Below are 18,201 nucleotides of genomic sequence, written 5' to 3'. Positions count from 1 at the left end.
GTCCTGCAGCCAGGACATGCCTCACGCTGAGCCTGCTGCTGGGGGGGAGCACTGAGAAAACCCAGCAGCATGCCCCCCTCTGCCGGGGGGTGTCGAAGCCCAGCCATACTTTGCTCGCCCATCAGCCCCCCGACATGCCAGCTCCAGCCCCTGTGGATATGCTTAGTTCATCCTGGGCTTCCAGCAGCCACAACACCTGGAGGGAACAGTGCACTGGCTACTGCCACAGCCAGAGTCCAGGTCCTGCTGCCCGCAACCCCGTACCTGGCCTCCCGCATCAGACCCACGGTGTGAGCACTGAACAGGCCGTGCAGAGCCATGTCCCAGCAGTCCCCCCTGCCCGCCCCTCCACAGGACAGAGCACTAAGCAGCTCAGATAGCTGCCTCTCACTCACAGTCCCATGGGGTTCATTGTTCCAGCCACTCCACCTTTCACTCCTGGCCAACAGCCCGTTCCCTCCACCCCACTGACTGCTCCTCTCCAGGGCCTCAGCCAATGTCCGGACTGACGGATCGAGGGATGCCAAATGCCCGTGCTGCTCAGCGCTGGCTGGGCAGCGCCCTCGTACGAGGCACGCAAGCAGCTTTGGCTTGTGCTCCGCCTCTGGGCAGAGGATGCTGCCCCTGATGCTTGTGGCAGGTCCTGCCATAGTGAGGAGCGGGGTAGCTTTCCCAGCACGCTTTGCTTAGACACCAGCAGTCACTCAGACTAAGGAAAGCTTGGGGAGTTCTTAGTGGCACGGCCTCCGGATGGCTCCTCTCCTGCCACCTGTCTGACGTGTATGGAGCCTCTCTGTCTCTGGGCCACACAACTCTGGATTCCTCAGACATGGCTGCAGCAAAGCCCTTGGGAAATGTAGCTTTCAGTTACCTCTGCAGCCTGAGGGCTAGTTGCTTTCCTGCTCCCCTTTGGTGCAATTCCCCGCACATAGCACCTCACCCTCGAAGAGAAGCACCTCTTATGCCAGCAAACCACCCCCCCACATGCAGCCACCTCTGGGGCAGAACGCAGCCACAGTATAACATTAGCGCAAGCCCACACAGGCAGCGAGGAGAAAGGGCACTCCAGCCAAGCTGCAGGGGTGATTTATGGAGGCAGTAGATGTCACCTCATCCCAACTCTCCTGGGTCTCCCTGTCACGGGGGAGGAGAATCTCTTGCTCACCCCTGGTGAGGAGTTCAGCAGCCCCCGATTACCTCTGGGGACCCAGGGCTTCCCGGACCGTCAAGCTTCCCCTCTCAGGTCTCTAGCCAATACAGTTGTGAGGCCAGGGTGAGCGCTGCCCCATAGCCCAGCCCTGGGGGGAGTGGGGGAGGGCAGGGAGGAGGAAGCCCCACTCCCCTCCCACATCACTGCATCATAAAACAGAATCCCTTCCCTCATGAGCCCTGTCTGCGTGTGACTGCGTGCCTGGGCATGTGCCAGGAGGCGTGAGGTGAGGTCCCTGACCCCGGAAAAGGCATTCCCGCCTCCCCAGGCTGCTGAAAACGAAGCACGGACACTAGGGTTCAAAGCAGAAGAGCGTGTATTGCAAGCAGCCACTGAGGAATGCCCAGGCCTGGTGTCGCCAGAGCGTGTCCGAAGGGCCTTCCCCCCGCAGGGAGCAAAGAACAGAGGGTGTCAAAGCAAGCCCAGCCTCCATGGGGCAAACGCTGAGTCATGCAAAGGGCGCTAGCCCCCCACCCTGGCAGCATGAGAGGAGACTGCCCAGCCAGCCTCACCCACACATCTCAATGGGAATCTGATCCCCCAGGCTCTGAGAGGGGGTGCAGGTCCCCGCTCTGGCGAAAGCAGAGAGCTTGGGTCATAGAAAACAAGTGGCTATATTTCTCCAAAGGAGACCCCGTTCCCCTCCCTCTCAGTACAAAGCAAGTTCAGTGCATGGGTTCAAGGCCTGCAGCTGAGCAGAAATGCTTTTTTCCCCTCCTTTTTTCTTTAAAAAACCCCCATTCGGCAGGGTTGGGGGAGCCGTGTAGGGAGGGGGAGATGTGTATTACCCACAGTCCCGTTCTGCCTGGCAGTGGGACCCCTCCAGGTGCTAGGAGGGAGAAGTGGGTCATGAAGAAGGGATTTACCACCCACCCCCCCAGTCACTTGCATGCAAAAATCCAGCGTCCCAACAGGAAAGATGGGAGGGGGGTCCCCTCATTGAGAGATTCCTACAAAGTCAGGCTCCGGGACGCAGAGGCCAGAGATGGCTCCTGCATCCAGCGTGGCCTCCCTGGGTCTTTGGGGAGCTCTGGTCAGCTCTAGGACAAGTAAAAACTACTTCAAACCAAACCCATGCAAGGTGGCTATTTGCTCGCGTGTCTGTCTGTCTCAGTGTGGTTGCCAGTCTCTGAGGCAACAAAGTTCCTCTCCTCCTCGGAAAGGGGGGGGAAATGAAAGCTGGGGCCCTCCCCACATCGTGTTCCTGCTCCCCTGCGGCCTCATCTCTCGGCCTCCATGGTCACGTTGGCCTTCTGTTCTGACGTGGCTTGTTGGGACACTGTGGCGGGCCAGCCCGATGGCTGCGAGGGCGGGGGCGAAGTCCACATGCTCTGCTGCTGCTGGATGGAGGGGGGAGCCGCAGGCCAGGCTGGGTTGAAGCCCCCGGGCTGGGGGAGCGGTGGGGGTGGGGGAGGAGGGGAGGTTGCCATAGACGCCACAGGGCTGCTGCTGTGGAAGCTCTCGGAGGCCTTGAGGCGGGAGAACATGGTGAGGGCATCGGGGAAGTTGGGGGGCGTGGCGGGCGTGTTGGCAGGAGTGCACATCTGCAGGGGAACAAAGAGACAGAAGCTAGTCAGAGACACAGCCCCTCACCCTCAGGGCCAGAGAGTGCAGTGCGCAGCCAGTTCTGGGGTGGAGAGTGGGCACAGTGTAACAGCACGGAAACACCCCACCGACCATGAGGGCGAGACCTACGTCCAAGGGAGGCTGCAGGGGCGGTTAGGGAGGCTGATTAATGATCCAAGGGCTCAGGGTCTCCCCCAAAAGTCAGCAGCCCAGGACCCCAAGCACCACACAGGGGCATCAGTTCTAACTCAGCAAGAGTGCCAGCAGCTGGATCGCCAGGGCGGTTCCCTGCCACACCTGGGCCTTTCCTCGGTGGTCTCTACCCAAACACTAGCCAGGCCCAGGCAGGCAGGGCTAGGGGAGAGCTGGTGCAGGCCAAGCAGCTGAAAGAGGGCACCAGGGGTGGAACATTTATCTATCTTTAAGGGCTCGTCTATGCAGTGAAATTCACCAGCATAATGAACCTCCGGTAATTATACCAGGGTAACTCTGGGAGCAACAGTGGCCCCCGGGGACTGCCGCCAGCAGAATTACGGCGGTACCGGTATGCTGCCACATTCCCCATGTAACCCAGCACTGAATCTGTGTGTCAGTTTGATGCCCGTGGAAGCCAGGGTCTCGCAGCCCTAGCCAGAGCCGGCCATGGTACACGGTGCTGCTGGGCAAGCTCTGCTAGTGCCCCTCTATCCTAACCCGCAGCCCCCTGCAATTCCAGTCCTGGGCTCCCCCCACGCCCAGACACACACAAAGCTCTGCTGAGGTCCCTCAGGCCTGCTTTGCCTCAACTGCTGCCCGCTGGAGTCAGCGGCTCTGCACTCTTCTCCCGCTCTACCTTCCCAGCAGCACTGGTCTTTGACAGAACCCGGAGCTGGCGAGGAGCCACCACAAGGTCAGGCGGGTTCCTGTGGCTTCCCCGTCACTGCGTTTGGGAAGACGTGGCCTCCACAACGCACAGCAGTAGGGGGAGGACACTGCAGGCCTCTGCCTCCCCACAGCCGGCACTGGCAGGGACCGTCCAGGGAGCGAGGGCCACTCGCAGAACTCGGAGCCGCTGCCTCCCTGACAAACTTGCCGGGAGCTGTCGACTTCCCTTGCCACTGGGGCAAGGATGCGACTGATTTGTGTTAGCCCAACCTGGGCCAGAGAGGATCCCAGCATCCAACCCCTGGGCATGACAGGCAGCACCCCACCCCATAACTCCATGGCAAGCTGCAATCAGTAATAGCTATTGCAACTACAGCACCTCCCCTTCCAGGGCTTTAATGGAGTCTGCCAAGGTTGAGATATTCGGGGATCACATCACTCAGCAGTCAAATGCAGGGGGTGTAGCCCCGAGTGGCAAAGCAGCACCTCACCACAGTCTGGGCCGGGAAGTGAAGAGCACCGTACCCAATTGAAACTGCAGGGGGTGGATTTGGGGAGGAATTCAGTCCAAACGCTGACATGAACATTCACATTAACGCTTACGCGGTCTGTGCAGAGCTTGTGAGCTGTGCTAGGTCCGTACCAAGCATTACACTGTTATTACTTGAGAAAACCGACTCTGAGCCTTACTCCACAAGGGTGCAGGGCAGCCATTTTATGTCTCATCCTAAAGCTCCCTGCAGGACAGCACCCACTAGCACCGCAGTGCACTCAGCACTCCCAGCAGAGAGCGCCCCCTACTGACCCATCCTGCTTGCTGCAGCACTACACCCTGTAATTCCCTGGGGTCCGCACGAGGAAGGGAAAGCGCCCCTAGCTCTGCATTGGGGACAGCACTGACTGCATAAGGAGAGCACTCCCTACCGAGCTCCCACCCTGCCCACCTACAGCACAGAGCCCCCAAGCAGTATGCTAGGCCATGGGGGTCAGCACTGAGAGGGTAGAGCGACCCCTACCGAGCCCCCATCCTGCTCCTTGTAGCACAGCGCCCCCTAGCACTGCACGGGGGCCAGTGCTGACTGAGAACCCCCCAGTACAGTGATTACATTACTCGCCATTCTGACCAGTGCCTGGGGGTGGCCAGGCGAGGTGCAGCAAGGTGCCCTGCACGCTGTGCTCAGGAGGGGCTGAGGCTCTGCTGGGTCCTGGCATAGGGGCTCCAGTGGGGGCTGGGGTGGGCGACTGCACCTGCAGCCTCTCCCCCTCCTCAGATGGGGCAGTGCCCACAGCTGCAGCTTCCCTGCAGGTTCGTGCAGGCAGGTAAGCGGCTTGGAGCAGGAGCTCGGTGGGGGTGGGTATTGGAGCCAGCACGTCTGGGTGGCTCTGCCAGGCTGCCAGCTCCTATCAAGGCTGCTCCCTGCAAGAAGCAGTTATTTCAGGCCCCCGAGGACTAATCGTCTTTCAAGAGCTCATGTCAAACATCCTAGACAGGAGCGGTACATGGTACCCTTGAGATCCAGCCCCTTCCTGCACCCTCATCTCTCCAGGGAGAGACCCTTTGGGGGAAGGGGGTGCCCATGAGGGAATATGAATGGCGAAGCTACACTGGGAGGGAGGAAAGGGGAGGGGTAAGTGGGGGCCTCAGCCCCACTGTGGTTTATGACATATGCCAGGGGCCCTTCTGATGCACAGGAACTGGATCCCCAGTCCAGATGCCCTGGCCCCCTGGCGTATGTTCAGCCCCTGCTGCCCGTCACCCAGCTCATAGCAGGATCCCCCTCCCATCTAACCAACTGGGGACACATCACTCAGTTTGGGAAGGATGAGGGAGGGGGAGGTGGCCCCCCTGCCTGAGAGCCCCTGCTCTGGGATGGACTGGATTCCAAAGCCAGGGCTCCCGCTCACCTGCGAGCTTGTGCCACCCCAAGAATCAGCTGGCCAGGACACCATCTCCACACAGCCAGCCCCTGCCCTGAGCTCACGGTTTGCAGCCCAATGGACTCCAGGGTGTCCAGCCCCATGCAACACTGTCTGTCCCCACCCCCTCGGCTGCCTGCGCTGGAGGCTGTTTGTAGCGTGGCTCTTGCTGGGTGCTCGCTGTGCATGCTCACTGCATGCTCCAAATCCCTGATTGCCCCAGAGAACGGTGGAGTCAAATGAGGACACGGCAGCCAGCAAATCCCAGGGACCCATCTGCACAGGCAGATTACAGGCTGCCCAGGCACGAGAGTTAAAGGGGCAGAGCATGGGGACCCCAGGGGCTTCTGTGGGCAAGATATAACAAGGAAAAGTGTTGGGTGGAGAATAAGGGGGAGGGTCACAGGCTGTCAAGAAGCAAACTGGCAGAGTGCTGGGCAGCCCAGGGGCTGCTGGGAAGAGAGATTTAAAGGGAAATAGTGTGTGTGTGTGCGCCTATGACTGTGGTCTACGCCCGTGAGTGCGTGTGTAAGCAGACATTTGTGAGAGCACACATATATTTCTGCATGTCTCTGTGTGTCTGCACATGTCCGTGTATCTGCTACGTTACAAGTGCAGGGCCCTTCTGTTCTCGCCTGTCACACCAACAGAGCCTAGCTGCAGCTCCCAAGGAGGGGCAGGGTAGGCGTGGAGCAGACTGGTTTGCCATGGACTCAGAGTGGGACCAATGCCAGGGCCCACAAGGTCCTTTTCTAGGCTTCTCATCTCTGAGGGGGTCAGTTCCTCCTCCTGGACTCCATTCAGCCCACCTGCCCCAGGGGCGCTGGTGGGGGTAGGAGCTCCCCCGGAACTGAATGGCCCAACCGAGAAGCCAACCTGGCACTGCTGGGTCGTGCAGGACATGTGGACCCACTGCTGGGCTGCAGGTTAGGCCCAGGAAGCCAGGAGCCTGGCTCAGCGGGACAGGGAGCGTTAACCAGCCACTACCCCTCTGTCTGGGATGCCACTCGCCCACCCCTCACCTCACTCAGCACATGGCAGCCAAGTGCTGCTGGACCTGTGTGGGGGAGGCAGGGGTGGCCCTGCCAGGGCCAGGGGCTCTGGGGGAGGCTGCAAGAGCCCCGCCCACATGCACGCTGCACTGTTGTTCCTCAATCGGCCTCCAGGCAGTGCCCAAGAGCAGCGCAACCTCCCCCTGCCCTGGAGCACACTCACTGGGGCTCGGCTCTGCTGTGGCAACCCAGGAGACAGGCCAGGAGCCGCCACACGAGTCGCTGCCCCCATGCCGTTGGCCCAGGAGAGAAGCTGATGATGCTCAGGGTATCAGGGCTCCCCACGCCCACACACATTCCAGCCCTGTCGCCAGAGCCAGCCACCCTCTCTGCACTGCCTGGAGCAGGGCCCACCAGGCAGCGGCTCCCTCGACAGTCTGGGGTGACTGTTTGCGCCCAGGAGGTGAAATGGCCGAGCTGGTTTTGCCATCCCAAATCCCCGGCCCTGCCGCTGGGCCGTTCACCTGAGCCCTCCCGTGGCAGGGCAGATGGGATAGGTGTCATTGGCAGTGCAAAGAGCAGAGCGACGCGGAGCCTTGACCACCTGGCCCCTTCACACCATGGAGGCTGCAGGAGACATGAGAAGGGTCTCCAGGCCAGAGAGCATCACAGCTGCCTCCAGGGAACTGGCAGCTTCTCCAGGCACCGCTGGGAGCTCCTGTAACACTGCAGTTCTGTGCAGCCTTAGTGTCAGGGGTGCAGGCTGCACTGTGGACTCTCCTGGGACCCAAACTTCCCCAGCCAGCAACAGCAAGGGCCTGGCTGGCCGGCAGGTGCAGGGCAATGGGACTAGCATCAGCACACAGCAGGAGGGGCAGGAAATTGCTACATTCCTACTCTGCCTGCTCATTGCAGCACAGGAGCTCATGGGACATTCAGGGCCACCACAAACAGCAGTGGGCCACCAACATCCACCTGTGGCCAGTGCACTGAACTACGCTGGACTCCATGGATGCATTCACCTCCAGCACCTCCCATAGATGGACTCTTGGGAGAAAGCTTCCCACTGGGCAGAGCAGGGTTCAGTTTCCTGTCAGGCATCTTCGTGGGCTGGGGGACTTGATGGAGCTAGCCAGCTTGCAGCTCTCAGGGAGGCTTTCACAGCTAGAGTCCCAGGAGGGGAAGGGCAGGGTGGTCCAGTAATGGGGATGAAGGGCCAAAGGGAATGAGTCTGGTTCAGCTCCAAGCCACTGGGTGCAGGCCCTGTTCCCGTCACCCTCTGCCTGCTTCTCCTGCACTCAGAGTACCAAGGATCAGCCTTCCGGATTACCCTGGCTTTGCTCTGAGTGCCCCCCTCTCAGCCCCTCCCTCTATGCCTGCCCCACATCTCTGCTCCCTCCCACCCACCAAGCCTGCCTGCCCCTCCTGCCGCAGTCTCTGCTTTGCATTATCGGACAGGTGCAAATTACAGCTTCTTCCTCCTCTCGTTTCCCTATAGAGCACTCCCCACAGTACAGGGCACACTGCATGCTACTGCATCCTGGCTTGCAGACCTCATTTACCCTCACCCCAAATAAGGCACACTGCACGCACCAGCCTGGGGCCTTTGGCTCCCCCCATGGATGTTTCCAGAACACAGCCCACCCCCAGCTTCTCTCTCTTGGCAGGAAGCTTCCTGCCTCCCGCCCCGTGGCTTTGCTGTATATTTCTGCCCTCCCTCGTGGAGGAGTGGAACAGAGGCCTGGACATTAGCAACAGCAGCCCAGCTATGCAAGGCCAGCACTGCTGCTGCACCGGTTTAGCAAAGGGAAGGGTCAGGGAAGCACTTACCATTTGATGGTGATGGCTGTAGGGGATGTTTGTTTCTTGGAAAAAAGCACTGAGTGCAGTCTGCAAAAAAGGAAGGAAGAGATTTATCATTTGTCTGGGAACGAGGCACTCTTCCACCCGACCCTCTGGAGCACAAGCCTAGGGCTTGGTCTAGCTCCCTCATGCCCCAGAGTAGGGCTCCACTAGGGCACAGCTCCACTCTCGGCTCAGCATGGGTAGCTCTTGACTGCCAGCGTCCTGTTCTCTGTTGGTGGGTGGGGCTCCTGGAGCAGGCAGTGCAGCAGAGAAGAAGCCCACCTGTGTGCGCGAAAGCAAAATCGCCCCTCTGTTTGCCACCAAACTCTGGATCCTGTGTCACTTCCAGTCCACCTCATGTGATCAGAACCCTGCAACCACTCTGAAATAGCCCCTTTGGGCACTGGCCTCCATGCCATGCAAAAACATGCATGGCCCCCTTGGTCAGCACATGCCATGGCTCCAGAAACCCCCCCCCGAGACCGTCACGTCTTCTTTAAAAAAACAAACAATGCTGCATGCAGAACAGCTCCAAGGGCCTCTGCAGAGCGAACGGTGTTTGTCATTTAGTTTCACAGACAGATGCTACACATATGGACTTACTTCACTCACTGGTGAAATGCAGCCATTTCTGGGGTGGAGCCCAGTACTACATTATGCAGCCGTTTGGCACAGGAAGTGTAGAAGAATACCAAATCCAACTGGGGCTCTAGGGAGAATTTAGGGTAGTGGAATGTAATTACCGAAGCTTGAATTAGACAAGGAGACCAGGGCGAGCACTCCTACGCTCATGGAAAGTGCCACGGGATCTATAATGACCACAAGCAGTTAGGACCTTGCTTTTATGTCTCACCTCCAGCAGCACAGCATCCCCTAACACCAGCCTGAGGCACTGGCATAGAAATCCCCGTTTAACTGACATTCTGAGGAACATCCAAATCATTTGGGAGTTTGAGAGACTCCGGAGAATTAAACAATCAAACAGACCAGAGGGAGTGTTGGATGGAAGGGACTGGACACTCCTCTCCCACTGTGTAAATCTGGAGTAACTCCAGGTAAGTCAGTGGTTCACACTGTATAAGAACGGAGATGAGAGAAGAATCAGGTCTGTGGTGTTTTACTGTATGTCCCCAGTGCAATGTCTTTTCATCATATTGTTAACTGATTTCTATAGCAAGTTTTGCCACCCTCGCAGCACTTTACAGAGTCTCACACAATATCCCTGTAGGAATCAATTCGACCACCCCCCAAAATGCAGCCACTTCTGGGGTAAACCACGGCAGCTGTTAACAGCTACTCTGCGGAATAGTTCAGGGGAGGAAGTGAAGAGTGTGCCATGCTCAGTTAGCGCAGAGGTGCCAATGTTTGCAATACTGAGGGCCGTGGTGGCATCTGCTTGGCTAGCTGCTTGTGTAAACCGCAGGGTGGGGGGTAACAGGTGTGCCTCTCTCTGGGGGTGATATGGGAGGACAGAGGGTGGGTCCCTACCGGACAACAGAATAATATTCAGATGCTGCTCTCTGGCTCCCCCTATAGGCAAAGTGAGAAAGTTGAGGGTCTCTGTACCGCTGGCAGGTATAGTTTTCCTATACCTCTGGGGGTTCAATAGCATGCCCCAAACTGTGCAGTCTGGCCTCGTCCCAGCACAGCCTCGTCCCATGACTAATTGTGCAGGTTCTAGCTGGGTTTGTACAGCCGATGCTGAGAACACACAGCTGCAATTTCGCTGTGCTGGGACCTCACCTAGCTAGTTAAAGCTAGTCTGGGTATGGCTACTCAAACTGTAATTATACCGTGATTATAAGGCAGACATACCTTAAAACAGGGGCTGGAGCCCTGGCGAGAGGAACTGCAGAGGGTAGCTTATCGGTTGAGAGAAGTCACATGAGGTGGGGCGGGTGGCTGAGGTGGGGCTGGGAGCTCAGGTTTTATGGCAGCTGGCTACCAGCCAGTTGGTTGGTCTAGTAGTCATTTAGTTGGCTGGTTATATCCCCATAAATGTGAACAAAACTCAGAGAGGGGAAGGCAATTATTGCTAAAGGAGACCAGGGAGTTTAAGGGTTTGTTGTTTTTTTTTTTTGGTCCCAAACCCTTGAGGGGGATATGGTTTTAGTTAAGGGCAGGCAGCCTCCATTGGCTGAGTTTCTGAGGCCCTACCTACACTCCACTTAATGGCATTTGTCTGTTTGGATATAAAGTGATAATTTTTAAATGCTAAATGTGATTAACTGCAAAATTCCAGGCAATGTTCTAGACCTCAATGGGCAGAAACCTATTGATCTGGGGGGAAAGTGGCAAACTGGGAGGAGGAAAATAGGGGACATACGGAGCCCTTGGCATCTGGTTGGCAGACCCCTCAGCTGTAATCAGGTCTGAAATTGTCGGTGGATCAAAGAACTGGTGGATGGAGCCATTAAAACCTTCTAGCAAAATAACCCACCTCACCTCTGCCCTTCCTCCCAAGGAGTTTAAAATTCTGACACCCAGGAAGAAAATAAGAATGGAGGGTGGGAAGAATGGTCGGCACAAAGAGTCTCTGGCATGGGGGAAAGGGTCAGTGGGGAGGGGCCCCCAGAGCCTCTGGGGGGGAGAGTGAATGGGGAGGGGCCCCCAGAGCCCCTGGCATGGGCAGGGGGGAAGGACGAATGCGGAGGGGCCCCCAGAGCCCCCGGTAGGGCTAAAAGCGGTCATCAGTTAACAATGGCTCTTTGCTCTCCCCGCTGAGCTGTCTCCCAGCAGCAGAGTGGGTGCTCAGCCAGCAGGGGAGTCGGAGGGCAAAGAGAGCGAAGCCGTTCACAGCCTGCCCAAAGCCTGCTCCAGGCTGGGGGTGGGAGGAAAGGACACCAGCTGCCCACCCCTCCCTTCTGTCCAGGGGGACGAAAGGTCCTTTGGAGCAGGAGAGAAAAAGGAGACAGCCCCTGGCATGGGGAGATTGGAGGGCCCAGAGCTCTTGGCATGTGGCAGAGGGAGCAATGAAGTGCCCCTGGAATGAGGGAGGAGATCGGGGTCTGTAGTATGTCCCTGCAATACCTGGGAGGTGGGAGGGTGGCCCACAGGGAGCCCCTGGTGTGTTCAAGGAGCGACACAGAAGCTAGAAGGGTGAGACTCCCTGGTTTCAGTTAATTTAAACAGGACTCCAGGCATTGTTTGATCCTGGTGCCCACTGCTACTAAAGGCACCTGGCAGACTACTAGTCTTCCTGCCTTTCACCAGAGAGGCCCAATAATTGCTCGATAGCTGTGTTCCCCAGCAACAGAATGGGCAGTAGATCAGATCAGCAGTTGGAGGATGAGCAAGAGCTGCAGTTTCGGAGTCTGGGGGGAGAAGGGCAGCAGGATGTGGCTGCTGGGCAAGACGGTGGTTTGCCCTGCCTTACAACAACAAAGGAATGTAAGTGGGTGAAGTGGATGGTCCAGACATGAATCTAGGCAGGACACAGAAGTGTGTGCACACATGCAAAATGAAGCAACTAATCCTCTTCTCGTTCACTCTGGTTTCACCCTGGTGCAGCCCCCCTGACTTCAGTGGTGTCTCTCTTCTTCCCCGCTGCTCCCCCGCATTTATAGCAGCAGAAGGGAATCGAGCCCTAGGAATTATTGCAAGCTCTTATATTTCACAAACAGCCCCATGTGTGCTCTGTAAATATCTCAGTGAAACCCTTTTCATGTCCTTCCACTGGCTGGGTGGAGTTACTGTTCCTGGCCCGCTCAATAACAGCCTGGCCCATGGGGAGAGTCACCCACCAGGAGCGGCTCCCGAATGCTCCCCCTCCCCGAGCCTTGGAAAGCCACCAGTCTAATCCAAGGATGGAACGCCTCCATCAGGAGGAGGGGCACATGGGAACAGCCAATCCCCTGGTGGCACACACCCAATCCCACCCCCTAAACGGTGGCAACAAAGTTGACATCATTGCAACAGCAGCAAACTTTAAAAAAAAAAAAAAAAAAAAGAGCACAGAGAGAAAAATCTGCCCTCGTTTCCCTATTCAAATGGGAGTGAATTTAGGGCTAGTGAAAGAGCCAGAGACGGAACCCTCAAAATACCCCCAACTCCCTGGAGCCACCCCATTTCCCAGAGACAGGAAAATGTTCCTTCAAAATGAATGATTTCTTTCTCAGGCCTTTTTTAATGTGTTGCAGGCTGTGATCCTCTTACATGGATATAAACTAACAGTTTCCCAACCTCCCGCCCCACAAGCGTGTGTTGTCTTTGGTTATGTTTCCCTCCCCATTGATATCAGATACCTCCTGGGAGCTCCTGGCCTGCTGGATCTGACAGGGCCGTATGGAGACTTGCAGGACATTGAGAGCATCATGTAACACGGCTGGGGCCCGGGCAGTGTTCTGACACCATGGCAGTGCACCGCAACACAGTAATCTTCGCATTGCACAAGGATGTCAATGTGTGGGTTTGTCCCAGAGGATGCATGATCTGAAGGTGCTTCACCTACCAACAGTTACCAATTGACAGGTAGGGCCAGGTTCTGCTCTCAGGTACATTGGGATGAATCTGGAACAATTCAATAGACTTGAGTGAGTCTCCTCCTGAAGTACACCGCTATGATTGAGCAGATGGGATCCCTGCGATCTCAGCTTTGCTGACAACAGATTTAGCTTCACTCATTGGTAAATGCTGAATAAATCCCTTCTGGAGACCAGCCTCTGATCAGGCCAAAGTCAACACACATTTTACAGAGTAAATTACCAACAATCCCCAGCTCCAGTGAATCAAGAGCACCCAGCCCCTTGGTTTGTCTGTCAGCTTTTCCCTGAGACTGTGTGGGTTACCGGGTACCAAGGCTCTTATGGGACCAGAATTCTCCTCTGATGTGAATGGACAGATTTGGAAATTCCCAAACAGCCCAGAGAGGCTGGGTGGCAAAATGACAGGAGCCCAGAAATTCACTACTAACCCTTGCAATGCTGAGAAAGAGTGAAGCTCACCCCAAAGGAACTAAAGACAAGTGTGCTTGTCCTCAGAGACAAATGCCTCCTACAGCTCCCCCAAATGCTGATCCCTACCCCCTCCCATCAAGATTACCTTCCAGTTCCCCTGCCCCAGAGCACAACAACTTGGCCTCCCCACCCACTGCTGGTTCCTTTCCCCACTGTGCACCCCAACCCTGCTGAAGGAAATGCCCCCTCATTATTATGATGTGCATATTACCACAGAGCCTAGAAACTTAGTCATGGAGTAGGACCACCATTGTGCTAGGCACTGTACAAACACAGACAGCCCTTGCCCCCAGAGAGTTTGCAATGTGTGTTCATGTGATCCTGTGCAACCCCCCTCCCAGTAGCTGGAAACACTTCTCACTCCCCAGATCCACTCCCTCCAGCCCTTAAATGAGCACAGCCCAAGTATCACACGCTTGGAAATAGCACAGCGATCAAAGGTTAAAGCATTACCCTGCTGCATGGAGCAGTCCGGAAGGGCTGTAAATGGGGCAGATTGTATGTATTTAAGGGCTTTGTCTAGATGGAGAAATTTACCAGCATAATTCTACCAGTGTAATGATACCACTCTAGTTAAACTGGTATAACCCCGGATGGAGATCCTTATTCTGGTATCAGAGTGTCCACACAAGGGGTGACACTGGTGTAACTAGACTGGTAGAATTATATTAGTAGAGTTATGCTAGTAAACTTCTCCTCTAGACAAGCCCAAAGATGCAGCAGGAACAGCCAACTCCTGTTGCTTTGTCACTCATTTCAGCTTTGTTGTCAGGCAGTTTATTATCTTGAAATGTTAGTTTAAACGGGAATGGACCATCGTGCCCAAAGAGAGTGGGAGCATCAGCTGCCAGTGAAACACTAGTGGCTGGGCCGCGCTCTCTGTCCCTGGGCCACGGTGTGATGCAGGAGAGGCACATAATAATGCTCATGGGATCATGGGTTACGGAGTTCTGAGTAACAGGAGCAATGTGGTCCCCCATGTGAAAGAGACAGTATGCATCAATACCCGCAGAGCGCGATTCTGCCACCTTGACACTGAGCAATTCCTTGATGCAGGAGTAATGCTTCTGAAACCAAGGAGACCACTCAGTGGACCAGCTCCTCAGCAGGGGTAAATTAGCACAGCTCCACTGAACTCCAGAGAGTCATACATGCCGAGGAGCTGGTTCAGCCTGGAGAAGGGCATCCGTGAAAGGGGGTGGAGTAACAATACTCTGCAAACGCAGATCATGGGCTCAGACTGAGAGGGATTTGGAGTACCCGGAAGACAGTACTCCTAGAGCAGAGCTCTGAGAAGGGGGCATGCTCAGCAGCCATTTTGCAAAGGGAATTATCTGAGCATTTTGCACCAAAAGTGACTGGTAACTTGTCCCATTGGGTTGTTTACAGCTGAGCTTCCTCTGAGTCATGCAAGTGCCAAACCAGCACGGGAGACCCACGGCCAGCACACTGCTGTTTGCACTTGTGCAACTTGCCAAATAGTGGCAAATTTCTGGAAAATGTAATTGAAACAATAACTTTCTGTCGCAAGTTCCTACTCCTGGTGCTTCACACATAAAAGGTGGCAGGGTCTGATCCTTCTCTCACACCTGTCTTACAATGTCCAGTAGGGCTCCTCTTCATTTACACTGGTGAACAGAAACTAGGTCATACTACACATGTAAATGTGTCCAATATTTCCTTTTGCAAAATCTGAAAATATACAGATGGGCTTGCCTTGTGGGTGCCTCTCTCGGTGTGCATAGTCAGTGCACAGAGAGAGCGTGAGATATTCATCTGTTTGGATTTGCACACGCACACACACACACAGACAGTCTGATTTTGACCATCAGCCTCTGATTTTGCACCCAGAAAACCTGTGAATACAGTATCTAGCTGTCTAAACTACCTGATCAAACCAGAAGCACAGGGAGTCAAGTGACTCCATGCTATAAAACGCACCCAGAATTGTTTCTTTTATAGTGCATATAGAACAAGGGATGCCCCAGCCATGCTAATGTGTGCAGTAGAAACCTCTTGCTCTCTACACTGACTCAAACCTCCTTCTGTGTCACAGAACAGACACGCTAATTACAACAGTGCCATTAGTGACAAAACCGTCACACTGAGCTGCAAAGAGCTGCTGGTGCCGCATGGAAAACATCTTTTTGTAGCAGGCAGGGCTGTGTCCATCCCCTGAGCACGCACACACTCCCATTTTTTACCACCAGGGAGCTTTCTGGGACTACTGCGCTCGCACAGTCCGCCTGCATGTTCCCCACCTGAAGCTGCAATCCCGAGAGTGACATCACAGTCACTTCCCCAGCAATCACTGTCGATGTCACAGAGGATCCTGACTCCAGGCCAAAGGAATAAGCAGTTGGAGCCAATGAAGTTTTAACCAGCAAAACCTCTTCTCCTGGTGTTGCCTTAGGAATCAAACCCCAGGGGACAGGAACATAGGAAAGGCCAGACCGGGGCTCTTCAACCCACAGCCACTAAGGGGCATCATTCTGCCTGCAGGGAACAGGGGGAGGTGTTGCGGGAGTGCACATAAGGTCAGTTATTGCTATGTTCCCCCCAAGCACCAAGTACAGGTGAGCTCAGAAAGACTGCCCTAGCAGTGCCAGAGCTCGCCCCAACACTGCGCGTATGCTCTGTGTGTGTTCCTTCTACCTCCTTTTAAAAGCAAATCCACTCCTGAGTGGGGCCCAGAAAGGGGTGGGTGGCCCCTGTGGATCTGCTACAGCCAGCCTCGGGAAACCCTGACCATCTGGGAGCAATGAAACACAGTCCCACTTTAATAACACAGGCAGAAGACAAGCACACCCCATACACAGACATACACCCCTGCTATATAGTACTCACACACTAGACATATATACACTCGTACACACACATCTAATACACACAGGGCTGTACACATATACCCCATCCACGTACACATACACAATTCACACCAACACTAAAACAGCACCGCAGTGACAGTACTGATGGCGGTCTTCTTTCCCAAGAATGGTCAGAGACAGAAAAGCCACCCCTGGCCTAGGGAGGCTGACCTGTATGAGCCTGACAAACAGCAGTACCATGACAGCATGGAGCGTTCCCCAGAAGCGGGTGTGCTGAACACACACACATGGCACACACAAATGTCTGTCAGGGCAGCGCAGAGATGCTGGCACAGGCGGTCGTATCCCAAACAACTCCCGGTCCCACCACCCACTCCCTGAACTGTGGCAGTAGCCCCAGCTGTGGCACCTTCCATTCCGCCAGACCCTGGGGCACCCGCAGCAATTGGCGGCAGCTACGGCACGTTGGAGGTGCCCGGGATTAGCCTTCTGTGGGGCAGGATGGGGGCATATAGCACTGGGGCCTCTCAGGCACCCCTCTCCCCACATTCACTCCATGGCAGCCCACTGGGGGCCGCTGTGAGTGCCCTGGGGCTTGCTCTGGACACAGCAGCCAGGTGGGCAGATCAGATGGCTTGGCTCACACCCTGGGCACAAGGCTTGCTCCGGACTGGCCCCCCAGCCCAGCACTGGGGCTCCTCTCCGCAGCGGCACTGCCCACGCCCTGGAGCCCCACGCCCAGGAGCTCCTGCCTTCACCGCCCCCTCAGGCTCAAGCCCCCGGCCCGCCCGAGGTGCCAGGCTGAGGCGCCAGAGGCACCGATCGGGGCTGGCCGCGCTGAGCTCCCCCCGCGGCGCGGGCTGTAGCACAGCGCCAGGAAACCCCTCCTGCCCCACCCGCGCCCTCCAGCTCGGCGGGGGTCTGCTCGCCAGCTGCCCCACGGCCGCCCCAGCCCTTCCGCGGCGCCCCAGGCTGCAGGGCCAGGCCAGCCGTGACCTCGCCGGTGCTGCAAATGGGCAGCGATGGCGGCCCCCCCGGCAGGGCGCCCCCACCCAGCCAGCTCTGCCTCGCCCTGGGGGCTCACCTCGAACTGCCAGTGCGCCGCCTGCAGCAGCTGCTTCGCCTGGTCGGCGGCGCAGCCCGCGGTCAGCACGAACTGGTTAATCATGACCTGGTGCTTCAGCTCGTCCATGTTCACCGACATGCCGCCTGCCGTGCCCTGGGGTCCCTGGGTCTGCGCCGCTCACAGCGCAGCCACCATTACAGAGCCGGCTCCTGCTAATACAAATATTTACTGGAGGCAGGGGACTGACTCACCCAGCCTGGCCTCCCTGACGGCACAGCCAGGGCGGGGCCGGGCGGGCAGGCTGGGAGCTGTAGTCCAGAGGCTGGGCTGGCTAGCTGCGGTGCCAGGCGGGTGGGGTAACAGCTGGCATTGGACCAGCCTCTGTTGGTGAGAGAGACAAGCTTTGGAGCGGACCCACCCGTGCGCACAGGCAGGCTGGCAGAGCAAGTCCCCTCTGCGCGCCACAGAGCAACGGGTCCTTTGCAGGACTTGACCCCATGCACCGCTGCCATGGGCTCATGCGCTGGCCGGGCCTAGGCAAGGCTAGCGTGGGCTGCGTCAAGGCCGCAGTTGTTGGCGTTGGCCAAGGAGGTGGGACAGCCCCGCCGCTGGTACACAGGCCATAGCGGCGTTGCTTCCTAGCGCCTCCTTTGCCTGGTCCAGTTTTAAAAGCAGAGAAAGCACCGTAGGGCTGCTCTGGGGGCTCACCCTGCACAGGCTAGGAAATAGGCTGTTGTGTAGGGTGCTTGGAGCTGTGTCTGGGAGCCAGGAGAGGCGTGTAGCCGCCCTGTCTGGCGAAGAACGCCTCCCTCCCACCGCTGCCCTGCCAGCCGCTCTCAGACCCAGCAGCGGGGCTCCCGTCACACGGCAGGAAAGTGGCTGACTCTGGTCAGCAGAGCCAGGGCTCTGCATAACCCCCTGAGCCATGGCTTCAGACCTGGAGCAGCTCCAGGAGCCC

At 56.8% G+C, this 18,201-nt stretch overlaps 1 protein-coding gene across 2 annotated transcripts; it reads right to left on the bottom strand.

Annotated features, from left to right (window-relative positions):
* Window positions 1-1,805: 1,805 nt before the first annotated feature.
* On the bottom strand, window positions 1,806-17,519 carry UBALD1 (UBA like domain containing 1). Of its 2 annotated transcripts, XM_077828631.1 has the most exons (4): window positions 17,262-17,348; window positions 12,639-12,903; window positions 8,380-8,439; window positions 1,806-2,754 (listed from the first exon to the last, which is right to left on the bottom strand). In XM_077828631.1, the coding sequence occupies exons 2-4, from the start codon at window positions 12,777-12,779 to the stop codon at window positions 2,431-2,433; spliced, it is 525 nt and encodes a 174-aa protein (XP_077684757.1). In that variant the 5' UTR covers window positions 12,780-12,903; window positions 17,262-17,348; the 3' UTR covers window positions 1,806-2,430. The 2 variants fall into 2 exon arrangements, with proteins under 2 accessions (XP_077684757.1, XP_077684758.1); XM_077828632.1 differs by lacking the exon at window positions 12,639-12,903 and having other exon boundaries at window positions 17,262-17,519.
* Between the last annotated feature and the right edge of the window lie 682 nt (window positions 17,520-18,201).

Source organism: Eretmochelys imbricata, chromosome 10, assembly GCF_965152235.1.
Source record: "Eretmochelys imbricata isolate rEreImb1 chromosome 10, rEreImb1.hap1, whole genome shotgun sequence".
In the NCBI taxonomy this organism is placed as follows: Eukaryota; Metazoa; Chordata; order Testudines; family Cheloniidae; genus Eretmochelys; species Eretmochelys imbricata.
This window is presented reverse-complemented; position numbering and strand designations above follow the sequence as displayed.

Coding starts and splice junctions, on each gene's coding strand:
- UBALD1 (XM_077828631.1), bottom strand. CDS start 12,779: ATGCGAAGATTACTGTGTTGCGGTGCACTGCCATGGTGTCAGAACACT. Junction 8,440..12,638: donor AGGCCAGGAGCTCCCAGGAG/GTATCTGATATC, acceptor CCTTTTTTGCAG/ACTGCACTCAGTGCTTTTTT. Junction 2,755..8,379: donor ACAGCCATCACCATCAAATG/GTAAGTGCTTCC, acceptor GTTCCCCTGCAG/ATGTGCACTCCTGCCAACAC.